Consider the following 23,368-nt stretch of genomic DNA (forward strand, 5'->3'; position numbering starts at 1 on the left):
GCTATAGCCATTTATTTTCTTTAAATATTTTTTACTGTGTAATTTTATCATTTTTTAAGAAACTTAAATAGATTTAATCTATTCCTTTTCAGTCTTCTTTTTAAAAATGTAGATCTAAGTGCCTGACACATACCCTAAAACTTTAAAAATATTTCTTATGAGGCAGATCAGCTGGCATTGAATTTCCTGTTTTTGTCTCAGAAAAATCTTTCTCTTTCACCTTTGAGGGATATTTACACTGGATATAGAATTCTAAGTTGGTGTTTCTCATTCCTTCAACACATTCTTCTCAACTGTATTGTTTCTGATGTCAAGCTTGCATTTCTTACTTTATTCTTCTCTTTCACTTCTTTCAACATTTCTTTTTTACCTCTGATTTTGTGGTTTGAATATGCTATGTATAGGTGTAAATTTTTTTGTATTGATCCTTCTTGGTGTTTTCTAAGTTTCCTGGGTCTGTAGTTATATGTTTGCTAGAGTTTGGGAACATTCTTAGTCATTCATACTTAAATTTTTTTTTTCCTGTTCTCTTTCTCTTCTCCTTCTGATATTCCAATTAGCTGTATGTTAGACCTTTTAAATTGTCCACAGTTCTTGAATATTCCATTCTGTTTTTTTAATCTAATTTTTTTCCTTTATATTTCAGTTTGGGAAATTTCTGTTGATATATCTTTAAGCTCATTAATTTTTAGACTTTGTGCAGTCTATTGTTGGGCCCAATAAGGGCGTTCTTCATTTCTGTTACAGTGTTTTTTAAATTTCTAGTGTTTCATTTTTATTCTTTCTTAAGTGTTTCCATCTGTCTGCTTATCTTCCTCCCTTTGTTCTTTTATGTTGTCTATTTTTCCATTAGAGTGCTTAACATGTTAATCAGAGTTTTTTTAAATTAACATATAATATATTCTTAGCCCCAAGGGTATGGGTTTGTGAATCGCCAGTTTTACACACTTCACAGCACTCACCATAGCACATAATCAGAGCTTATTTCAAATTCACTGTCTGATATTTCCAAAATCTGCATTATCTTTGAATCTGGTTCTGATGTTTGCTTTAGCTCTTCAGGCAGTGCTTTTTCTTGCCTTTTAGCATGTCTTGTAATTTTTGTTGGGAGCTGGACATGATGAATATGGTAAGAGAAATTGTGGTAAAGGCCTTTATGTGAAGTTTTATGTTAATCTGGCTGTATTTAATGTTTGTTGCAGCTATACACATGAGAAGCTCCAGATTCCTCTAGCGTCCTTATTTATTCCCCCGTACTGTCTTGGGGTTTCTCTGAGAACTCCTCCTTAAATAGAGCTGTGCCTCATAGCTCTTTTGTGTGTAATGCGCTGTTACTATACTGGGGCCCTGTTGGTGTGTTGTAAGGTGTGTGGTAAGAGAAGTGTTCTTACGATTAAATCTCAGTCTTTTAGTGAGTCTGTGCCCCTATGTTTTTATAAGTATTTCTTAGCAGTTTTCTCCCCTTGGTTGAGATAGGGAGGTTAGAGGGGGTTAGAATTGGGTAAACGTTCTTTCCTTTAGGGATAAGACTCTGGTAAAGTCTTTAGCTTTAGAGACTAGGCTTTCATTATGGAGAACGCTCTGGGCATCTATCAAAATGTTCACTTTCCCCCTCCTCCTGCCTGAACCATGAGGGGAATTTTCCTTGGCTTTTCACCATGAGAACCTGGTGAGGTTTCTAGAAGTAAATCCACAAAAATGTCTTCGTCCATCAAGATTGTAACCCAAGGAGTTTCTCACTTTTGGGGTAACTCATACTCAGGATACATCAATTCCTCAAAATTACCAGTTAAGTATTCCTACCAGTTTGTGACTATAGTAGTTCCTTCTGCTCTAGTTACACACAGGTCATTTGTCTATTCAGATTTCTGGTGACAGTTTATCATGTGATCTCAGCTATCTCTGATAGGTCCAAAGAAGGTTGGTTTTCACTTTGTTCAACATTTTTTTCTATAAGGATGGCAGTGGTTAATCCAAGCTCTTTATGTGTCATTGTTGAAATTTCAGCACCTTAGACTAACTTTTGACCTTTAATTTAAGTTTGTACAATGGACAGTATTCTTCAAGTTTGAGAGGAATAAAGTTGCATAAGTAATTAGGTGAATGAGTTAGAATTTTCCAGAAGCTAATCTTATTAGTGAAGCTTACTATGGAAAACTTTATGTCACTTAGATATTGTGACTTGCATAGTGATCCTGGTACATTGTTTCTCTAAGATTTTCTGTTGTGTTTTCAGTTCCTGTGAACTTTAGAGTTATGTCATTTTCAAAACTCATTATTCTTAAATAATCATTACTTACTTACTGATAGACTTGTTTTCCATATGAAGCATATAATGCAATTTACCCATATAATATGCTTCAGGTTGTGTTGCAGGATTTTACATAATTAATGTTGGCAAATGACTCAGGTAGTCATGTTCTAGAACGAACCATGTTGGAGGAATTACCTTTAACTTCTGTTAACATTGGCAGCAGGACTGATAAACAATTTAGCAGTGGAAGAAAAAAATAGGACATTAAATTAATAGCTTTAGCTCCAAGCATTTACTTGTTCTAAGAAGCTGTAAAATTGAGAATAATATATTAACTAGAAAAGCACCAAGTTTTGTGTTCACTGACCAAATGAAATATGAGAATTATTAAAGTGAGGAAAACTTTCATTTTGCCAGATTATCTTCAGGGCAACAAAACGATTACAGTTATGTGAGATCATTGATGAAATATGCAGTCCACTGTGTAGTAAAAACAGAAGTAGAAATGCTTACTATGATATACATTTATTATACATATATATAATACATCATAGTTCCTACACAGTATGAAATCAAATTTCAAGTGTTTGAATTCCATCTGTTATTAGACCTTGAGGTTTATAAAAAGCCCTCAGTAATTCCAGGATTATTAAAGTATCTTTTCTTTTGGGAAACACAGTTATTTCATTTGAGTAACGAGTAACGAAGGCTTCCTGGGAAAAATAGGGAGGAGGTTTTTTTCATTAAAGCTTTTGGTGCTTGATACCTGTTATGTTTAAAATTTTTCTTCAGGTGGCACACTTTCTTAAAATTTCATTTATTAATATGTTTAGGGGACATCATAAAAATCTCTGATTTCTATAGATCATTGACTATAACTGAAAATTATAATATATATTATATGTTTAATTATTTAATTATAATATAATTAAATAATCTTAAATATGATTTAATAATTTATGACATTCATTTCACATAGTCATAGAAGTAAAACAGAGTTGGTAAGAATCAAGAAATAGTCTGGCACATGTACTAGTTCACTAATGTTTCAATAGAAAGTGGTAATTGATTTTTTTAAAATTTCATTTGTATTTGATGAAGGAATTTTCTTTAGTATTAATGTCTATAACTTAACATTTTATTACACATTTTCCTTAAAATATTCTACTACCTGAATTTCCCACTCTACTACTGGCATGGGGAGTACTTTCTATAAAAATTTGAACTTTAAAAAAAAAAGATTTTATTTATTTATTTGACACAGAGAGCAAGAGAGCACAAGCAGAGGAAGTAGTAGAGGGAGAGGGAGAAGCAGGCTCCCTGCTCTTTTGAGCTTTCAGCAGTTGTTTTTTATGAGGGAAGGAAAGGTTGGGGTGAGGAAAATAAGCTAAGGGAGGTGATGCCCACACATCTTAAATTGAGTGATGAGTCTCTACAACTTCTTTATTTCTTCCTTAGAAGTCTGAGACTCAGTTTTGTAGAGTTCACTCCATTATTTTGTTCCCGCTTTTGATATTTTTCTCAAAAATTCTCTGAATTTTCTAATAGGCTATTAGCATCCATCTGTATTTTCCAACTGATAAGAATTCACTCTTACTTCTAAACCTTTAAAAAAAACAGCTTTATTGAGATATAATCCACATTACATAAAATTTACATTTAATGTGTACAATTCAATCTGTTTTAATATTTTCACTTATACATGCAACTGCCACCATAGTCAACTTTTAGAACACTTTCAACACCTCTAAAAGAATCTCCCTACTCTTTAGATATCATCTCTCTCATCCTCCTTCCCCAACACTAAACAACCATTAATCTACTTGTTGTCTCTATGGGTTTGTTTTTCTTGACTTTCATGTGAATTGAATCATAATAGCATACAGTCTTTTTGACTGGCTTCTTTTAGTTACCATATTTTCAAGGTTAATTCATGTTGTAGCATTCATTGATACTTCATAACCTTTATATAGCTAAAGAATATTCCATAATTTGGATATACCATATTTTGTTTATCCATTCATTAGGTTGTTATAACTTAGGCAACTGTGAATAATGCTGCTCTAAACATTCACATACAAGTTTTGTGTAGACACTTGTTTTCATTTGTCTTGGGTATATATATGCATGAGTGGAATTGCTGGGTCATGGGTGAACTCCATGTTTACCCATCTGTGGAACTGTCAGACTATTTTCCAAAGTGGCTACACCATTTTACATTCCCAACAGCAGTGTATGGGAGTTTTGTATTTCTCTATATCCTGATCAACACTTATTATCTGACTTTTTGATTCTAGTCATGCTAATGCATGTGAAGTAGTATCTCATTGTGGTTTCAATTGGCATTTCACCAATGACCAATGATGACAATATTCTTTTCATGTTATTTATCTTTAAATTTCAGTGAGCTATTTGAAGGGTAGAATGAGGTAAAAATATCCCTCAGTCTACCATCTTGATTCAGAAAGTCTTTCATTTATATTTAAAATGAGAAAAATAAAGTGATTCCCTCCCCCATCTTTGTTATAGGCAACACAACAAGCCATTACTCGGCACTGTGAAGCTCTCGGAACCCAGATAAGTAAAGAAAATGACCTGGCCCTCATCATTGATGGTGAAACCTTGAAGTATGCCCTCCATTCTGAAATTAAAAGGAGCTTCCTCAATTTGGCCCTCTCATGTAAAGCAGTATTATGTTGTAGGTAAGGATACATTCACTGTTCTTCTCTCCCAGCTATCTTTAACACTGTTCACATAAAGAAAATGTGGACATGGAAATACAAGTTTTTGTAGAAGCAAAGTTCCTTATTGGTAAAATATATGCTCAAATTGAAGAAAGATGTCTGAATTTAATTTTACTTGTCAGGCTTAAGATATTACTAGAAAGCAGATTATAATTTTTTAGTGATAAATTATTTAGTGATGTATTGATGTATGTCTTCAGTAAGAACAAAAGCCCTCTATTTATAATGAGGGGCAAATCTGAAAAAAAATCCACTGATCTCTAGAGGAAAATGAAACTATAAGTATTAGTGCAAGTCAAACATCAACTTAAAAAGGTGAGTCTTGGAACACTGCATCAAAAACTAATGATGTGGGGCACCTGGTTGGCTCAGTGGGTTAAAGCCTCTGCCTTCAGCTCAGGTCATGATCTCAGGGTCCTGGGATCGAGCCCCGCATCAGGCTCTCTGCTCAGCAGGGAGCCTGCTTCCTCCTCTCTCTTTGCCTGCCTCTCTGCCTACTTGTGATCTCTATCTGTCAAATAAATAAATAAAATCTTAAAAAAAAAACACTAATGTATTTTATGGTGACTAACATAACACAATTAAAAAAAAAAAGAAAAGCAAAAAAAAAAAAAAAAAGAAAAGAAAAGGACAAATCATGTACGGCAAAAATGGCTGGAACTAAGAAAATAATGAAACTACGTACAGTTGTTCCCTACTCCTGAACGAAAATAATAACATAACCAATTATTAAAACATCTTGATGTGTTGAACTTCTAAGTATTAATATAGATTTACTACTGAATCAGTTGGGTTCCCTATAAGCTTTGAATGTTTCCCTTAGATGTCCTTCTGTGTTCAGATTCATTCAGCATCTGCTATAAAAAGTCATCACTTTCTGTTCTTCACTCCACTCTCACTTGTCATGATTATAGTTTAGCCTTTAGGATTCTTTGTGATTTAGTCTTCCATTAGTTAGAACTGATAAAAATAATGGAAAGCTGAATTCAAATCCAGCTTGAGCAAAAAGGGAATTTATTAGCTTGCATGACTGAAAATTCTGTAGGTAAAGCTGACTTCAAGGGAAGCAAGAAAATTCATCAATAGTCAATTCACCAAAATTTTTGTTTCTTTTAACTATTTAGATTTAATTGACCAGTTTTCATTTTGCATCAGAAAAATATTTTAAGGAATGCTCACTTTTTCTCTGCCCAAACTTCCTACTCATGCTGGAGGAAACAATGAAAGGACATACTGAAGAAGTAGGGAGAAGGAGAGAACACGGACTAATTTTGCCACAAAGGATGGATATTCCAGTAGTTGGTTTGCAGTGAACTATTAGTGGTTTGTCCTAAATCTGGCTTTACTTGTGGTTTGATGTAGAGTTCAAATGGTGTCTCCCTTTTGATTCACCTGGTGCAGGCTTTATCCCCAGGCCAGATCCCCTTTTGGCAGCAGGTTGGGGTTGAGAGACTCAAGCTTCACAAACTCGTAAGATTCCATCCAGAGGAAGACACACATATGCTTTCTCCCAGAAATCTCAGCAAATGGGACATTATGTTTGGATCTTAAAGATAACTTGCTGTCAGAATCCCAAGATTAAAACAAAGAGATCATATACATGCTGGTAACAGTGGAAAGAGCCGATATACCCCTAGGTCCAAAAGGATCGGAGGAGTAGAGTAGTCCCTATACCTGCAAAGAGGGAGCCCTGCAGAGTGGACTGCCTCTAGAGGAGCCCTGAGCTGTGGTAGGCAGACACAGGCAGGGAGGAGCAGGGAAATGTCCAACTTGACCTCACTCTCTTCCCTGTCCAGCTTCTGCAGGGGTCATTCTTTGACCAACCATGACAGCAACTCTCAGCTATCCAGGTTTAAGTCGTTCATTGCCTTAGTTTCTCCATTTAGTCACTTCATCCCTTTAAGTGTCCCATTAGATGAACAGTAAACATAAATGAATACAAAACTGAAGTCTGTTGACTGAGCTATATCCGGGACTGATGAAAGCAATTTGGTATGGAACTGGCCTGAAACTGTAACTTAAAAAGGAAGTGGTGGTAGGGAAGGAGAGTCGAGTCTGTCTCTAACATTCTTCATGGCTTCAAAATTTTATGACTGAATTTTATCATTTTTCTTTTTTAAAAGATTTTGTTTATTTTTTTGAGAGTGAGAGGGAGAAAGAGACAAAGGGCAAGCACAAGCAGGGGGGAGGGGCAGAGAGAGAGGGAGAAGTGACTCTCCGCTGATCAAGGGAACTTGACACCAGGCTCTATCCCAGGTCCTGAGAACGTGACCTGAGCCAAAGGGCAGACGCTTAACCTACTGAGACACCCAGGCGCCCACTGTTTTTCTATATACTTTATAAAAATTTCATTAAGAATTTTTAGTCCATGGGGCGCCTGGGTGGCTCAGTGGGTTAAAGCCTCTGCCTTTGGCTCAGGTCATGATCCCAGGGTCCTGGGATCCAGCCCCGCATTGGGCTCTCTGCTCAGCAGGGAGCATGTTTCACTTCCTCTCTCTGCCTGCCTCTCTGCCTACCTGTGATCTCTGTCTGTCAAATAAATAAATAAAATCTTTAAAAAAAAAAAGAATTTTTAGTCCATACTCGTGAAGGGTATTTGTGGTTTTATTTCAAGTTTTTAAAAGGTTTTGGTTTCAGGATAATTCTGGCCTGATAAATTAATTTGGGAGGTATTTCCTTGTCCTCTGTCTACACTTCCTGTGGTATTGGTATTATTTCTTCCCAAAATGTTTGATAGACTTCATTGTTGATGCCATCTGGATCTGACTTTGAGGGAAGGTCTTAATAAATAATTTATTTAGCAAATATTTTCTACTAGTTTTTCAGTTAGGTTTGTGATTTGTGTCTTTCAAGGAATTTATTCATTTGATCTAGTTGTCAAATGTATTGTCATTAAGATTTTCACAACATTCTTTTATTTGTTACTTTTGTGTGATTTATGGTGGTGGTCCTTCTTTCCTTCCTCATATGAATAATTTACTTTTTTCCTTGATCAGTCTAGTTAGGGCTTTACCAATTTCGCTGATATTTTCAAAAGGCCAACTCCATGGTTTGTCCAGTTTTTATGTTCTGATATATATCATATTTATAATATATATGTACTATTATGCATAACAAATTAACATTATAAAATAATGCATGTTATAACATAGTGATATAATATTCTCACATATACTACATACTTATATTATTTTCTATTTTTTTAAATTTTTTATTTTTTTTCAGTGTAACAGTATTCATTGTTTTTGCAGTACACCCAGTGCTCCATGCAATCCGTGCCCTCCCTAATACCCACCACCTGGTTCCCCAACCTCCCCTCCCCCCGCCCCTTCAAAACCCTCAGATTGTTTTTCAGAGTCCATAGTCTCTCATGGTTCATTCACCTCCCCTTCCAATTTCCCTCAACTCCCTTCCCCTCTTCATCTCCCCTTGTCCTCCATGCTATTTGTTATGCTCCACAAATAAGTGAAACCATATGATAATTGACTCTCTCTGCTTGACTTATTTCACTCAGCATAATCTCTTCCAGTCCCGTCCATGTTGCTACAAAAGTTGGGTATTCATCCTTTCTGATGGAGGCATAATACTCCATAGTGTATATGGACCACATCTTCCTTATCCATTCGTCTGTTGAAGGGCATCTTGGTTCTTTCCACAGTTTGGCAACCGTGGCCATTGCTGCTATAAACATTGGGGTACAGATGGCCCTTCTTTTCACTACATCTGTATCTTTGGGGTAAATACCCAGTAGTGCAATGGCAGGGTCATGGGGAAGTTCTATTTTTAATTTCTTGAGGAATCTCCTCACTGTTCTCCAAAGTGGCTATACCAACTTGCATTCCCACCAACAGTGTAAGAGGGTTCCCCTTTCTCCATATCCCCTCCAACACATGTTGTTTCCTGTCTTGCTAATTTTGGCCATTCTAACTGGTGTAAGGTGGTATCTCAATGTGGTTTTAATTTGAATCTCCCTGATGGCTAGTGATGATGAAGGCCAGGGTAGCGATTCTCATATCAGATAAATTAGATTTTAAACTAAAGACTGTAGTCAGAGATACAGAAGGACACTACATAATTCTTAAAGGGACTATCCACCAAGATGATCTAACAATTGTAAATATATATGCCCCCAATATGGGAGCAGCCAGTTACATAAGAAAACTGTTAATCAAGATAAAGAGTCATATTGATATGAATACATTAATAGTAGGAGATCTTAACACGCCTCTCTCAGAAATAGAGAGATCATCAAAGCAGAAAATCAATAAAGAAATAAGAGCATTGAATGACACATTGGACCAGATGGACCTCATAGATATATACAGAACATTCCACCCTAAAACAACAGAATACTCATTCTTCTCAAGTGCACATGGAACCTTCTCCAGAATAGACCACATACTGGATCACAAATCAGGACTCAACTGATACCAAAAGACTGAGATTATTCCCTGCATATTCTCAGATCACAATGCTTTGACACTGGAGCTCAGTCACAATGAAAAGTTCAGAAGGAACTCAAACACCTGGAAGCTAAAGACCACCTTGCTTAAGAATGCTTGGATCAACCAGGAGATCAAAGAAGAACTGAAACAATTCATGGAAACCAATGAGAATGAAGACACTTCGGTCCAAAACCTATGGGATACAGCAAAGGTGGTCCTAAGGGGGAAATACATAGCCATCCAAGCCTCCCTCAAAAGAATGGAAAAATCCAGAATACACCAGCTGTCTGTATACCTTAAAGAACTGGAGAATCAACAACAAATCAAACCAACTCCACATATAAGAAGGGAAATAATCAAGATTAGGGCAGAGATCAATGAGGTAGAAACCAGAGATACAGTAGAACGTATCAATGAAACTAGAAGCTGGTTTTTTGAAAGAATAAGATCGATAAACCATTGGCCACACTAATCCAAAAGAAAAGAGAGAAAGCCCAAATTAATAAAATTATGAATGAAAAGGGAGAGATCACAACTAACACCAAGGAAGTAGAAACAATCATCAGAAGTTATTATCAACAGTTATGTGTCAATAAGCTAAGCAACCTAGATGAAATGGATGCATTATTTTCTATTTTTGCATTACTTTGGACTGAATTTTTAAAAATTTTCCTCATAACTTAAGATAGAGATTTTATCATTGATTTAAAAATTTTTTTCTACTATAAGCATTTTAAGCTATAAATTTTCAGGCACTGATTTAACTACATACCACAAATTTTGATATGTTGTGTTTTCATCATCATTCAGTTCAAGTACAGTATTTTCTCATTTCTCTTGATTTCTTTTTTTTATTTCATGGGCTATTTAAAAGTGTTATTTAATTCTCACACATTTTGGTCTTTCCTATATCCCTTTCTCTTACTGATTTCTAATTTAGAGCTATTTTCAAAGAACATACTAGATTTATTCTCCCCCCCCCCCCGCCTTGGTATTTTGTCATTCTGTTGTCTTCTGGCTCCCTTGTTTCTGATGAGAAGTTTGTACTGTTGTTGCCCTGTATGTGACGAATCCTTTTCTTCTTCCTAATTTCCAGATTTTCTCTTTGTTATTTGGTTTCAGTTGTTTGGCTATTTTGGCTTGATATGTGGTTCTTATTGTATTTGTTCTACTTTGGATTCAGGGGATTCCTAAATTAATCTTTTGTTTCTACCAGATTGGAAAGTTTCAGTCATTACTTCTTCAAGGTTTTTTTCTTTCTTTCTTTCTACTTTTGGTTTCCCTTTCTTTAGGGACTCCAATCACATACATGAGTAAATGCTTGATGTTGACTATAGATGTGTGGCACTGCCACTGGATTTTTCTTTAATTTCCCCTCCTTTATTTTTGTATTGCATGTTTTCTATTGATGTGATTTCAAATTTACTGATTCCTTCCACTATCTCAGATCTGATGTTTAATTTTAGGTTAATGAAGTATATTTTTCATTTCATCCCTAGAATTTCTATTTTTTAATAGTTTCCATTCCTCTGTTGGGATATGCTGTTTGTTGATTCATAATTGTTACAATTTTCTTTGATTCTTTGAACGTATTTTATTTCAATTCTATGAACATGTATATTTTTTAATTAATTTTTTTAAAGATTTTATTTATTTATTTGTCAGAGAGAGAGAGCGAGAGTGAGCACAGGCAGATAGAGTGGCAGGCAGAGGCAGAGGGAGAAGCAGGCTCCCTGCTGAGCAAGGAGCCCGATGTGGGACTCCATCCCAGGACTCGATGTGGGACTCCATCCCAGGATCATGACCTGAGCCGAAGGCAGCCGCTTAACCAACTGAGCCACCTAGGCGTCCCAATTAAATTTTTTTTTCAATGTTCCAAAATTCATTGTTTATGCACCATACCCAGTGCTCCATGCAATACATGCCCTCCATAATACTCACAACCAGGCTCACCCAACCCCCCACCTCCCTCCCCTCCAAAACCCTGTTTGTTTCTCAGAGTCCACAGTCTCTCATGGTTTGTCTCCCCCTCTGATTTACCCCAACTCACTTCTCCTCTCCATCTCCCCATGTCCTCCGTGTTATTCCTTATGCTCCACAAATAAGCGAAACCATATGATAATTGACTCTCTCTGCTTGACTTATTTCACTCAGCATAATCTCTTCCAGTCCCATCCACATTGATACAAAAGTTGGGTACTCATCCTTTCTGATGGAGGCATAATACTCCATAGTATATATGGACCATATCTTCTTTATCCATCCGTCCATTGAAGGACATCTTGGTTCTTTCCACAGTTTGGCTACTGTGGCCATTGTTGCTATGAACATTGGGGTACAGATAGCCCTTCTTTTCACTACATCTGTATCTTTGGAGCAAATACCTTGTAGTGCAACTGCAGGGTCATAGGGAAGCTCTATTTTTAATTTCTTAAGGAATCTCCACACTGTTTTCCAAAGTGGCTACACCAACTTGCATTCCCACCAACAGTGTAAGAGGGTTCCCCTTTCTTCACATCCTCTCCAACACATGTTGTTTATTGTCTTGTTAATTTTGGCCATTCTAACTGGTGTAAGGTGTTATCTCAATGTGGTTTTGATTTGAGTCTCCCTGATTGCTAATGATGATGAACATTTTTTCATGTGTCTGTTAGCCATTTGTATGTCGTCTTTGGAGAAGTGTCTGTTTATGTCTTCTCACCATTTTTTGACATGATTTACTGTTTTGTGTGTGTTGAGTTTGAGGAGTTCTTTATAGATCTTGGATATCAGCCCTTTGTCTCTACTGTCATTTGTGGACATCTTCTTCCATTCCGTGCATTGCCTCTTTGTTTTGTTGACTGTTTCCTTTGCTGTGCAGAAGCTTTTGATCTTGATGAAGTCCCAAAAGTTCATTTTTGCTTTTGTTTCCTTTGCCTTTGGAGACATATCTTGAAAGAATTTGCTGTGGCCAATGTCAAAGAGGTTACTGCCTATGTTCTCCTCTAGGATTTTGATAGGTACCTGCCTCACGTTGAGGTCTTTTATCCACTTTGAGTTTGTCTTTGTGTATGGTGAAAGAGAATGGTTGAGTTTCATTCTTCTACACATAGCTGTCCAATTTTCCCAGCACCTTTTATTGAAGAGATTGTCTTTTCTCCACTGTATATTTTTTCCTACTTTGTCAAAGACTATTTGACCATAGAGTTGAGGGTCCATATCTGGGCTCTCTACTCTGTTCCACTGGTCTATGTGTCTGTTTTTGTGCCAGTACCATGCTGTCTTGGTGATCACAGCTTTGTAGTAAAGCTTGAAACCAGGCAACGTGATGCCCCCAGTTTTGTTTTTCTTTTTCAACATTCCCTTTGCAATTTGGGGTCTCTTCTGGTTCCATATAAATTTTAGGATTGTTTGTTCCAGCTCTTTGAATAATGCTGGTGGAATTTTGATTGGGATGGCATTGAAATTATAGATGGCTCTAGGCAGTATAGACATTTTGATAATGTTTATTCTTCCGATCCATGAGCATAGAATGGTCTTCCATCTTTTTGTGTCTTCTTCAGTTTCTTTCATGCATGTTCTGTAGTTCTTTGAGTACAGATCCCTTACCTCTTTGGTTAGGTTTATTCTCAAGTATCTTATGATTCTTGGTGCTATAGTAAACAGAATCGATTCTTTAATTTCCCTTTCTGTATTTTCATTGTTAGTGTATAAGAAAGCAACTGATTTCTGTACATTGATTTTGTATCCTGCCACATTACTGAATTGCTGTATGAGTTCTAGTAGTTTGGGTGTGGAGTCTTTTGGGTTTTCCATATAAAGTATCATGTTATCTGCAAAGAGAGAGAGTTTGACTCTTTCAATGCCAATTTAAATACCCTTTATTTCTTTTTGTTGTCTGATTGCTGTTGCTAGGACTTCTAGTACTATGTTGAATAACAGTGGCAAGAGTGGACATCCTTGTCGTGTTCCTGATCTCAGAGGGAAGGCTGTCAGCTTTTCCCCATTGAGGATGATATTCGCTTTGGGTTTTTCATAGATAGATTTTATGAACTTGAAGAATATTCCCTCTATCCCTATACTTTGAATTGTTTTAATAGGAATGGATGCTGTATCTTGTCAAATGCTTTTTCTGCATCAATTGAGAGGACCATGTGGTTCTTCTCTCTTCTCTTATTGATTTGTTCTATCACATTGATTTGCAAATGTTGAACCACCTTTGCCTCCCATTGATAAATCTCACCTGGTCATGGTGGATAATCTTTTTAATATACTGTTGGATCCTATTAGCTAGGATATTGTTGAGAATCTTGGCATCCATATTCATCAGGGATATTGGTCTGAAATTCTCCTTTTTGGTGGGGTCTTTGCCTGGTTTGGGGATCAGGGTAATGACGGCTTCATAAAAAGAATCTGGAAGTTTTCCTTCTGTTTTTATTTTTTTGAAACAGCTTCAGGAGAATAGGTATTATTTCTTCTTTGAATGTTTGGTAGAATTCTCCAGGGAATCCATGAGGTCCTGGGCTCTTGTTTTGGGGGAGGTTTTTGATCCTTGCTTCAATCTCATTACTAGATATTAATCTATTCAGGTTGTCAATTTCTTCCTGATTCAGTTTTAGAAGTTTATAGGTTTCCAGGAATCCATCCATTTCGTCTAGGTTGCTTAACTTATTGGCATATAACTGTTAGTAATAATTTCTGATGATTGTTTCTATTTCCTTGGTGTTAGTCATGATCTCTCCCTTTTCATTCATAATTTTTTAATTTGGGTCCTCTCTCTTTGCTTTTGGATTAATTTGGCCAATAGTTTATCGATCTTATTCTTTCAAAGAACCAGCTTCTAGTTTCATTGATGTGTTCTACTGTATCTCTCGTTTCTAACTCATTGATCTCTGCTCTAACCTTATTTCTCTTCTTGTGTGTGGGGTTGGCTTCATTTATTGTTGGTTCTCCAGTTCTTTAAAGAGAGCTGGTGTATTCTGGATTTTTCAATTTTTTTGAGGGAGGCTTGGATGGCTATGTGCTTCCCCCTTAGGACTGCCTTTGCCGTATCCCATGGGTTTTGGACCAAAGTGTCTTCATTCTTATTGGTTTTCATGGATTGTTTAAGTTCTTCTTTGATTTCCTGGTTGATCCAAACATTCTTAAGCAGGGTGGTCTTTAGTTTCCAAGTGTTTGAATTCCTTCCAAGTTTTTTCTTGTGGTTGAATTTCATTTTCAAAACATTGTGATCTGAGAATATGCAGGGAATAATCTCAATCTTTTGGTATTGGTTGAGCCCTGATTTGTGACCCAGTCTGTGGTCTATTCTGGAGGAAGGTCCATGTGGCACTTGAGAAGAATGAGTATTCTGTTGTTTTAGGGTGGAATGTTCTGTATATATCTGTGAGTTCTGTATATATCTATGTTCTGTATATATCTGGTCCAATGTGTCATTTAATGCTCTTGTTTCTTTACTGATTTTCTGCTTGGATGATCTATTACTGAGAGTGGCATGTGAAGATCCACTACTATTAAAGTATTCATATCAATATGACTCTTTATCTTGATTAACAGTTGTCTTATGTAGTTGGCTGCTCCCATATTGGGGGCATAAATATTTACAATTGCTAGATCTTCTTGGTGAATAGACACTTTAAGAATGATGTAGTGTCCTTCTTTATCTCTGACTACAGTCTTTAGTTTAAAATCTAATTTATCTGATATGAGAATTGCTACCTTAGCTTTTTTTTGAAGCCCATTGGCAGGAAAGATGCCTCTCCATCCTTTCACTTTCAGTCTGGATGTATCCTTAGGTTCTAAATGGGTCTCTTGTAAACAACATATGGGCGGGTCCTGTAGTTTTATTCAATCTGCAACCCTTTGCCATTTTATGGGAGCGTTTAGGCCATTCACATTGACAGTGATTATTGAAAGATACGTTTTTATTGACATCATGTTGCCTGTGAAGTCCTTGTTTCTAAAGATTGTCTCTGTAAATTTCTGTTCTATGACACTCTTGGGTTCTTTCTTCTTCTATAGGACACCCCCCCCCCTTAATATTTCTTATAGTGCCAGGTGCCTGGGTGGCTCAATGGGTTAAGCCTCTGCCTTCGGCTCAGGTCATGATCTCAGGGTCCTGGGATCAAGTCCCGCATCAGGCTCTCTGCTCAGCGGGGAGCCTGCTTCCCCCCCACCCCCCTGCCTGCCTCTCTGCCTACTTGTGATCTCTCTCTCTGTCAAATAAATAATTAATTAATTAAAAAATATTTCTTGTAGTGCTGGCTTGGTGTTCACATTCTCTTTTAAACCTTGTCGGTCTTGGAAGCTCTTTATCTCATTTTGAATGTCAACCTTGCTGGATAAATTATTCTTGGCTGCATGTTCTTCCCATCTAGTGCCCTGAATATGTCTTTCTGGCTTGCCAGGTTTCTGTGGACACGTCTGACTTTATTCTGATGGGCCTTCCTCTGTACTTGAGGAATCTCTTCCCCCAGCTGCCCTCAAAAGCTCTTATCTAAAATTATGATTCATCAGTGTTACAATCAAATGCCTCGGGGTCTTTCTAGATTTGTTGATCTTGGAGGGTGTTCCTTCTACCTCTAGGACAGGAACACTGGTTCCATTCCCAACATTGGGAACATTTTCATGGAGAATTTGTTCAACTATATCTTCTAGTCTTCTTTCTTTCTCCTCCCCCTCAGGAATCCCAATAATTCTGATGTTGGAACATTTCATGGCATCATTTATTTCCCTAATTCTGTTTTCATGGCTTCTAAGCTGTTTGTTCAGGCCTCTTCCTGATCCTTTCTCTCTATCAGTTTGTCCTCTAGATCACTAGGTCTATCTTCTGCCTCAAGGTTACCCTAGCTGTTAGAGAATTTAGATTAGATTGGATCTCATTGATAGCATCTTTAACTTCTTCCTGGGTGGCTTTCACTTCTGCTCTTATCGATTCCATGTTGACATTAATGGTTTTCTCCAACCTACCATTGCCTGGATAATTGTAAACCTGAATTCCCTTTCCAACATACTGTTTATGTCCATATCCAATAGCTCTGATGGAGAGGGCATGGTCTCTGAATTTTTCCTCTATTGGGTGTCGCTCCTCCTAGTCATTTTGGTGAGAGGTGGTTGAGGGGATGTGTAGCTGAATATATCAACCGTGATCCAGGCAAGGTACACCCTGGAATGCTTCTGAGCAATCAGAAGTCACCACTAAAAAGAAAGAGAAAAGAAAAAAAGAGAGAGAGAGAAAGAGAGACACAGAAAAAAAGAGAAGACCCAGCCAGAATGGGCCCCAAAGTTAAGATTTATAAGGTATACAAACAAAAATGGCCAAACAAAAAGACCGACAAAAGTAAATGACAAGAAAAAAAAAAAAAAAAGAACCCAGCTAAAATGAACCCCAAGTGTAAGATTTATATAATACCAGAACAAAAACAAATATGCAGAAACATTGACAGAAGAAAAAGATGGGAGGGTGGTTATAAATCCTCAGTGTGGATGAGGAAGGTTATTTTGATTCTTCTTGGGTGTATCTTGATATCTTTGTTAAAGGACTCAACTTTCCAGAGATAAAAGGAGATTAATACTTGTTTACATATATATAGGGTTGGTATTGATTATGGAAACAAGATTACCTTGAAGCTCATATCTATATGTATATTTAAAAAAATAGAAAAGGAAAAGAAAAATACAGGTGTATGTATGAAAACAATTTAAAAGGTTATTATGGAATATGTTGTATTAAACCTCTAGTTGTAATGGTAAGTAGGTTAAAAGAATTAAAAAGAGGAGTGCCTGGGTGACTCAGTGTGTTAAAGCCTCTGCCTTTGGCTCAGGTCATGATCCCAGGGTCCTGGGATTGAGCCCTGTGTTGGGCTCTCTACTCAGCTGGGAACATGCTTTCCCCCCCCTTCCCCACTTGCCGCTCTGCCTACTAGTGATCTCTGTCAAATAAAAAAAAAAAATCTTTAAAAAAATTAAAAAGAACAAGAATAGTGAGAATTAATTAAAAATAAAAGTTGTATCTATGAAATGTACACATTTTAGGGCAATATCAGGAGTTTAATATCTTGTTTTCCCCTAATATTGGGGTTTTACAGTTTTACGGGGACCCTGTAGTGGTTGTCCTTTCATTCTTTCAGGTGGCTTCTGGGGGAGGGACTTGCCTTGTGTTTTTCAGTCAGTCTTGCTTGGGTTGAGTCCTCCTGCTCCCTATCAAGGGGCTGGGCTCTGTGGAAACTGGTTTTTCAGGCTTTTGTTCTCTGGAGGTTTTTGTTCTTTGGCAGCTTTTTCCCCCCTTTTCCCCATTTTATTATATTTTATTTCTTTTCAGTGTTCCAGAATTCATTGTTTATGCACCATACCCAGTGCTCCGTGCAATACATGTCCTCCTTAATACCCACCACCAGGCTCACCCAACCCCCCACCTTCTCCCCTCCAAAACCCTCAGTTTGTTTCTCAGAGTCCACAGTCTCTCATGGCTTGTCTCCCCTTCCAATTTCACCCATCTCCCTTCTCCACTCCATCTCCCAATGTCCTCCGTGTTGTTCCTTATACTGAACAAGTAACTGAAACCATGTGTCAATTGACTCTCTCTGCTTGACTTATTTTACTCAGCATAATCTCTTCCAGTCCCATCCACATTGATACAAAAGTTGGAGTATTATGCCATCATCAGAAAGGATGAGTACCCATGTATATATGGACCACATCTTTACCCATTCGTCCATTGAAGGGCATCTAGGTTCTTTCCACAGTTTGGCAACTGTGGCCATTGCTTTTATGAACATTGGGGTACAGGTGGCCCTTCCTTTCACTACATCAGTATCTTTGGGGTAAATAGTGCAATTGCAGGGTCATAGGGTAGCTCTATTTTTAATTTCTCATGAACAGACACTTCTCCAAAGAAGACAAACAAATGGCTAACAGACACATGAAAAAATGTTCATCATCATTAGCCATCAGGGAGATTCAAATCAAAACCACATTGAGATACCACCTGACACCAGTTAGAATGGCCAAAATTAACAAGACAGTAAACAATAAGTGTTGGAGAGGATGTGGAGAAAGGGGAACCCTCTTACACTGTTGGTGGGAATGCAAATTGGTGCAGCCACTTTGGAAACAGTGTGGAGATTCTTTGGTGGCTTTTTGTGGCTTTTTGGAGGTTTCATGGAAAGCAAACTGCACCCAGACCTCCGTTTCTGAGAGAAGCCTCAGTTTACTTCCTTCTGTGTGGTCCAGAACACAGATTCCCCCTTGCAACTCCACTGAGCCGTGCAACCTCCTACAGGCAGTGCGAGTCCCCAGCCACCATCTCAGGGGTTGCACGAAACATCTGCTTTTCTCTGCACCCCCATGCTGCTAAAACCATGAGCGATATTGGTCCAGGGAGCCCACTTCCAGTGGCTGCCTTTGCTGTCTGGAGTTCAGAACTCGGGGTTTCACAGGTCACTGCCCGCCTGAGATATCCCAACCAGAGATCTTGCTGAGTTCCTTCAAGTCCGGGTTGGGAGTGTCCAAACTCTCGGCTGGTCCTAGAGACCGCTGGCTAGTGCCCATATGGAGCTCTCTCAGGCACCAGTGGGGAGTGTGATTCAGACCCCAGTTGTGCAGTGAGCACAGAGTGCAAAAGGTTGTGGTTCTCTAGAAGAACTGTGGTTCTTGTAGAGTGCCCACTAGACTCCCTCATTTGGGCAGGAGTGTGCCCTGGCCCAAGAGGTGGTGCAAGCCATGCAACCCTGGGGGCTCCAGGACCAGGAACTGGAGACTCTGCTGCCACACACTCTCTGGCATGGGAGGTCCACCAGCGGTGGCTGTTCTAGGTCCGTAGGCTTAGGCCCATGTCTGTGACCACCTGATTCCACCCGTTGCCCCTGAAGATCTTTTGCACTTTTTGAGTGCTTTTAACCAGACTCCAAGTTAATGCTGGTCCCCAATCATAAGTCACTCTCATATTGGGGTATTACTTTCCAATGGGTCACTTCTGGTTTATCCTCCGATATCAGTCTGATCATTCCCACTCCACTTTACCTGTCCACTGATGTCTTCTGCCCCCGTAGGGATCCAGAAGTATATAATCCTACATCTCAGGCATCTCATGCTGATTTCATGGGTATTCAGAGTGTTCTGGTAGATAATTAGCTCGCCTTAGGGGACCAGTTGAAACAGGGTCTCCTACTTCTTTGCCATCTTGCCCCTCCTCTATGAACATATTTTTAATGCTGCTTTGAAGTCTTTGCAGAGTTGTGTCATCACCCAATTACTTGGACAAGTTTGTGCCTCAACAATTCAAACCCTAAGACTTCTGCCTCTGCTGCTGGGGCTATATGTGGTTGGAGCAATGCTTTCAGAGGTGTAACAAGTTGCAAGCCTCTCTAGGCTTTTCCCTGGATAGCCTTAATTTAGTGCTCTGTTAAGAATATGTGGAAAGTTTATTATCTCAATCCCATGATGCTTTTGTTGCAAAATCTTCCTGTTAAGTTTCTAGCTGATTTTCTGCCCTCCCTGAACTAAGAGACCCACCTCAGTTGGTAAAGATGTGGGTGTTCATTATCTGCTCCCAACCATGACCGCCATGTCCAGATAGTAAATCTGCAGATTCTCACCCCACCCCCAGGTCAGGGGAATACGAACACCTCCAGGAAAGAAGGTCACAGACTTGCTGTACTTAACTGATACAGTAACATCTTTTCATGAGTAAACATATCTCAAGTTCTTTTCCTCATTTTGCCATTTTCTGGTGAGCTGAAATACTTGTTTTTAATCATTTTTTCCAGTTCTAAACTTGTTTTCTTGTTGGAAGAAATTGCCCAATGTCCATATATGCCATTAACAGGTATAGAAAGTTTTCTTAAAAATTTGACCAACAATTTGCTTACTGAATGTCATTTAAAAATAAAAAAGTTTAGATAGCTAGAGGGTGTCATACAGTATGTGTTGTAATTGCTTAATCAGTGGCACTCAAGTGAACATAATTAAGAGTAAAATGAAGTAATTTTTAAAAGTGAATTTAGGAAGTTGTAGACTTATTTTCCCTACAGTTCTTATCACTATATGCCATAATTTTTGTTTCACTTACTTGGTTTATTGTCTGTCTTCTCTCCACTGCAGTGTAAACTTCATGAAGGCAGGGATGTTTATGTATTTTATTTTCTGCTCTAACTTCTCTGTCAAGGATTGTGCCTTGCTCATAGTAGGGACATAAATATTGTTGAATAAATAGTAATTAATGAACATGAGATCACCTTTAAGTAGCTTTCTCAACAAATTGCAAATACAAATACAGCAAAAAAAAAAAGCACTTATTTATATAGCCAAGAAAATATCTGTGCCATACCATATGTTGAACCTATTTTACAATTTTTAAAAATCTTTTATTTAAATTCTTGTTAGTTAACATACAATGTAATTCAGTTTCAGATGTAAAATATAGTGATTCTACCCTCTCATCTATCACCCAGTGCTCATCACAAGGGCACCCCTTAATCTTCATCACCTACTTAACCCACATTTTGAGTAGAAACCATTTTAGATTTTATTCCTCACACTGATTATATTGATAAGGAAGTCAATAGTATGTGCCATGGAAAAACTATGACATTATTCCAGCCAATTCGTTTACTTAACTTTGTTTATTTTTAATCCATGAAAATAGATGATAAAGAAAATAGATGCAATTTTTGAATTAAGCCAAATGTGACTTGAGTATTAGTTTTATGGGTTGGAATCTATTATGTGCCCTTTCTAAATTATTGTTGAATTTGTTATTTGGGTCCATGTTATAGATTAAAAATCAAAATGAGAGTTGACATGTGAAATAACTATTTCTGGAAAGTAAAAATGTCCATTTGGATGAAAAAGTAGAAATGAACTGTTTAATGTCTGTTTTGAATTCCTAAAACTGTTTGTGCTCTGAAATAGCATATTGACTTATGGGACTTCTATGTTGTCTCAGCCAAAAGAATGACAAGATGAACTTGGCCAGACATTAATGTAAATAACATCAATTGGATATAACCCTAAAATTTCAGGATTAGGGAAATTTGGCTTAATGCCCATACATGGACATATGACCTTAAGTGTATTATTAATTGGAGCTCGATTAACAGATGGTTATTAAGAGACTAATATTATTTAAAGATTTATTTTCATATATGGTTGAGGAGGACCCAAAATCAGAATAGTGATGATTCATTTCTATTCTTAACTGTTCAAAACTGACTTAGAGCTTTGGTGAAAGTTCCAGAATGACATTACCAAAGGACTGAAGGACTCAGTGATGTTTTTAGCGAGGGGAGGAGAAGGTTTAATGGTTCTCTGATAGTTCTCTTCTCATATTTTGGAGAGCTTGGTTGGCCCAGAGGATAGAATTAATATTTGAAAGTATGAAGAGTCAAATTTGGGATTAATATAAGGTAGTTTTTCTTTCCACAAATATCATAGTCTGAATATAAAAGTAGTTACCAGACTAAATGGTGAAGTTATTATCATTTCGGCATTCCAGCAAAACAACCAGCATCTCTTGAGGGAAACAAAACTTTCAGATGGTTTCTGGAACATCCTCTACTTCAGTAACTTGTATTACTATACTGACAAAGTAGTAATGTTAACTCATATTTTCTTCATTATGAAGCAAAAGTTTTTCCATCTGTGCTTCTGTCTTAAATTTGGAGTGTGTTCTAGTCAAGGAAACTGATCTCCTCAGTTTTTAAAAATTATCTCACCTTGGGGTGCCTGGGTGGCTCAGTTGGTTGAGCGACTGCCTTCGGCTGAGGTCATGATCCTGAAGTCCCAGGATCGAGTCCCACATCAGGCTCCCTGCTCTCCCTCTGAGCTTTCCATTCTCACACTCTGTCTCTCAAATAAATAAATTAAAAAAAAATAACCTCACCTAAAATTTGAAAGGTTTAAATTTAACTTAGTTTTTAGGAGTTGTTTTGTGGGAAGGGGATGATCTTTTTTTTAATAGAAAATAAAGTCTTTGTGTGTCTCTTATTGTTTTGGATAGAGGTGTGTATCCAATTCATTTAGTGAATGAATACATGAGTATTCATTTAGTGAATTCATTTAGTGAATGAACACATGAGGAATAAGATAAAAAATTTTGCTTCTCTTTCCTTGATTTATCTGTAAGTATTTTGTGTAGAGAAGGGTCTGCTAGCCTGAAATATTTTAGGAATACTAAATTTTTTTTTTGTAGCTTATCTGAGGGGGAAAAAAGGATCAGCAGTATCCTCTTCTATGTTGGATACCTACCATGGAAAGAAAGAAACATTTATCATGTTACATCACTTTGCTATTGTTTCTTGTTTTTACCATATTCTGTCCTGACTGACACATTTATATATTTGTATCACCTTGTATTTTTCAAGTTCACCTAAGATAGTTTGATTTTCATAGGCTAGTCTACAAGCTGTCCTTTGGGTAAATGCCTTCATATAGTTTCAGAAATCTTATTCACCTCTTGCTCTCATTTAGGTGGATGATATAAATTAATATAGCAGACCAGTGTTGGGCAACAGGGAGTGATGGGGAGAAAGGCAAACTGAAGAGTTTATCTCCATGTAAACTGGGCAACTAATGTGTATTTCTTTTGGGATATTAAAGATGTTACTGTGTGGTTTCTTTGCTTTTCTTTTTATTTTGGGTGAGAGTGGGAGGGAACTTTTTTAAAAAATTGAGTATAGTTGACACACAATGTTATATCAGTTTCAGGAGTACAACATAGTGATTCTCTATATGTTAAGCTATGCTCACCACAAGTGTAGCTTCCATCTGTCACCATACAACACTATTACAGTGCCACTGACCATATTCTCTATGTTGTACCATTTTTTTATAATCATTTTTTAAATTTATTTTCAGCATAACAGTATTCATTGTTTTTGTACCACACCCAGTGCTCCATGTAATCTGTGCCCTCTCCAATACCCACCACCTGGTTCCCCCAACCTCCC

General features: G+C 37.4%; 1 protein-coding gene across 1 annotated transcript in view; it reads left to right on the forward strand.

Moving 5' to 3' along the window:
• Positions 1-23,368, forward strand: part of LOC111159894 (phospholipid-transporting ATPase IB-like) — a 197,253-nt gene that overhangs the window by 101,077 nt on the left and 72,808 nt on the right. Inside the window, exon 29 of the mRNA XM_022522564.1 lies at positions 4,784-4,956. Within this exon, the coding sequence (XP_022378272.1) occupies positions 4,784-4,956 (173 nt within the window). The remainder of the gene's footprint in view (positions 1-4,783; positions 4,957-23,368) is intronic.

The sequence above is a fragment of the Enhydra lutris genome, unplaced genomic scaffold (assembly GCF_002288905.1).
Source record: "Enhydra lutris kenyoni isolate GAN:26980312 unplaced genomic scaffold, ASM228890v2 scaffoldscaffold71, whole genome shotgun sequence".
Taxonomy (NCBI): Eukaryota; Metazoa; Chordata; class Mammalia; order Carnivora; family Mustelidae; genus Enhydra; species Enhydra lutris.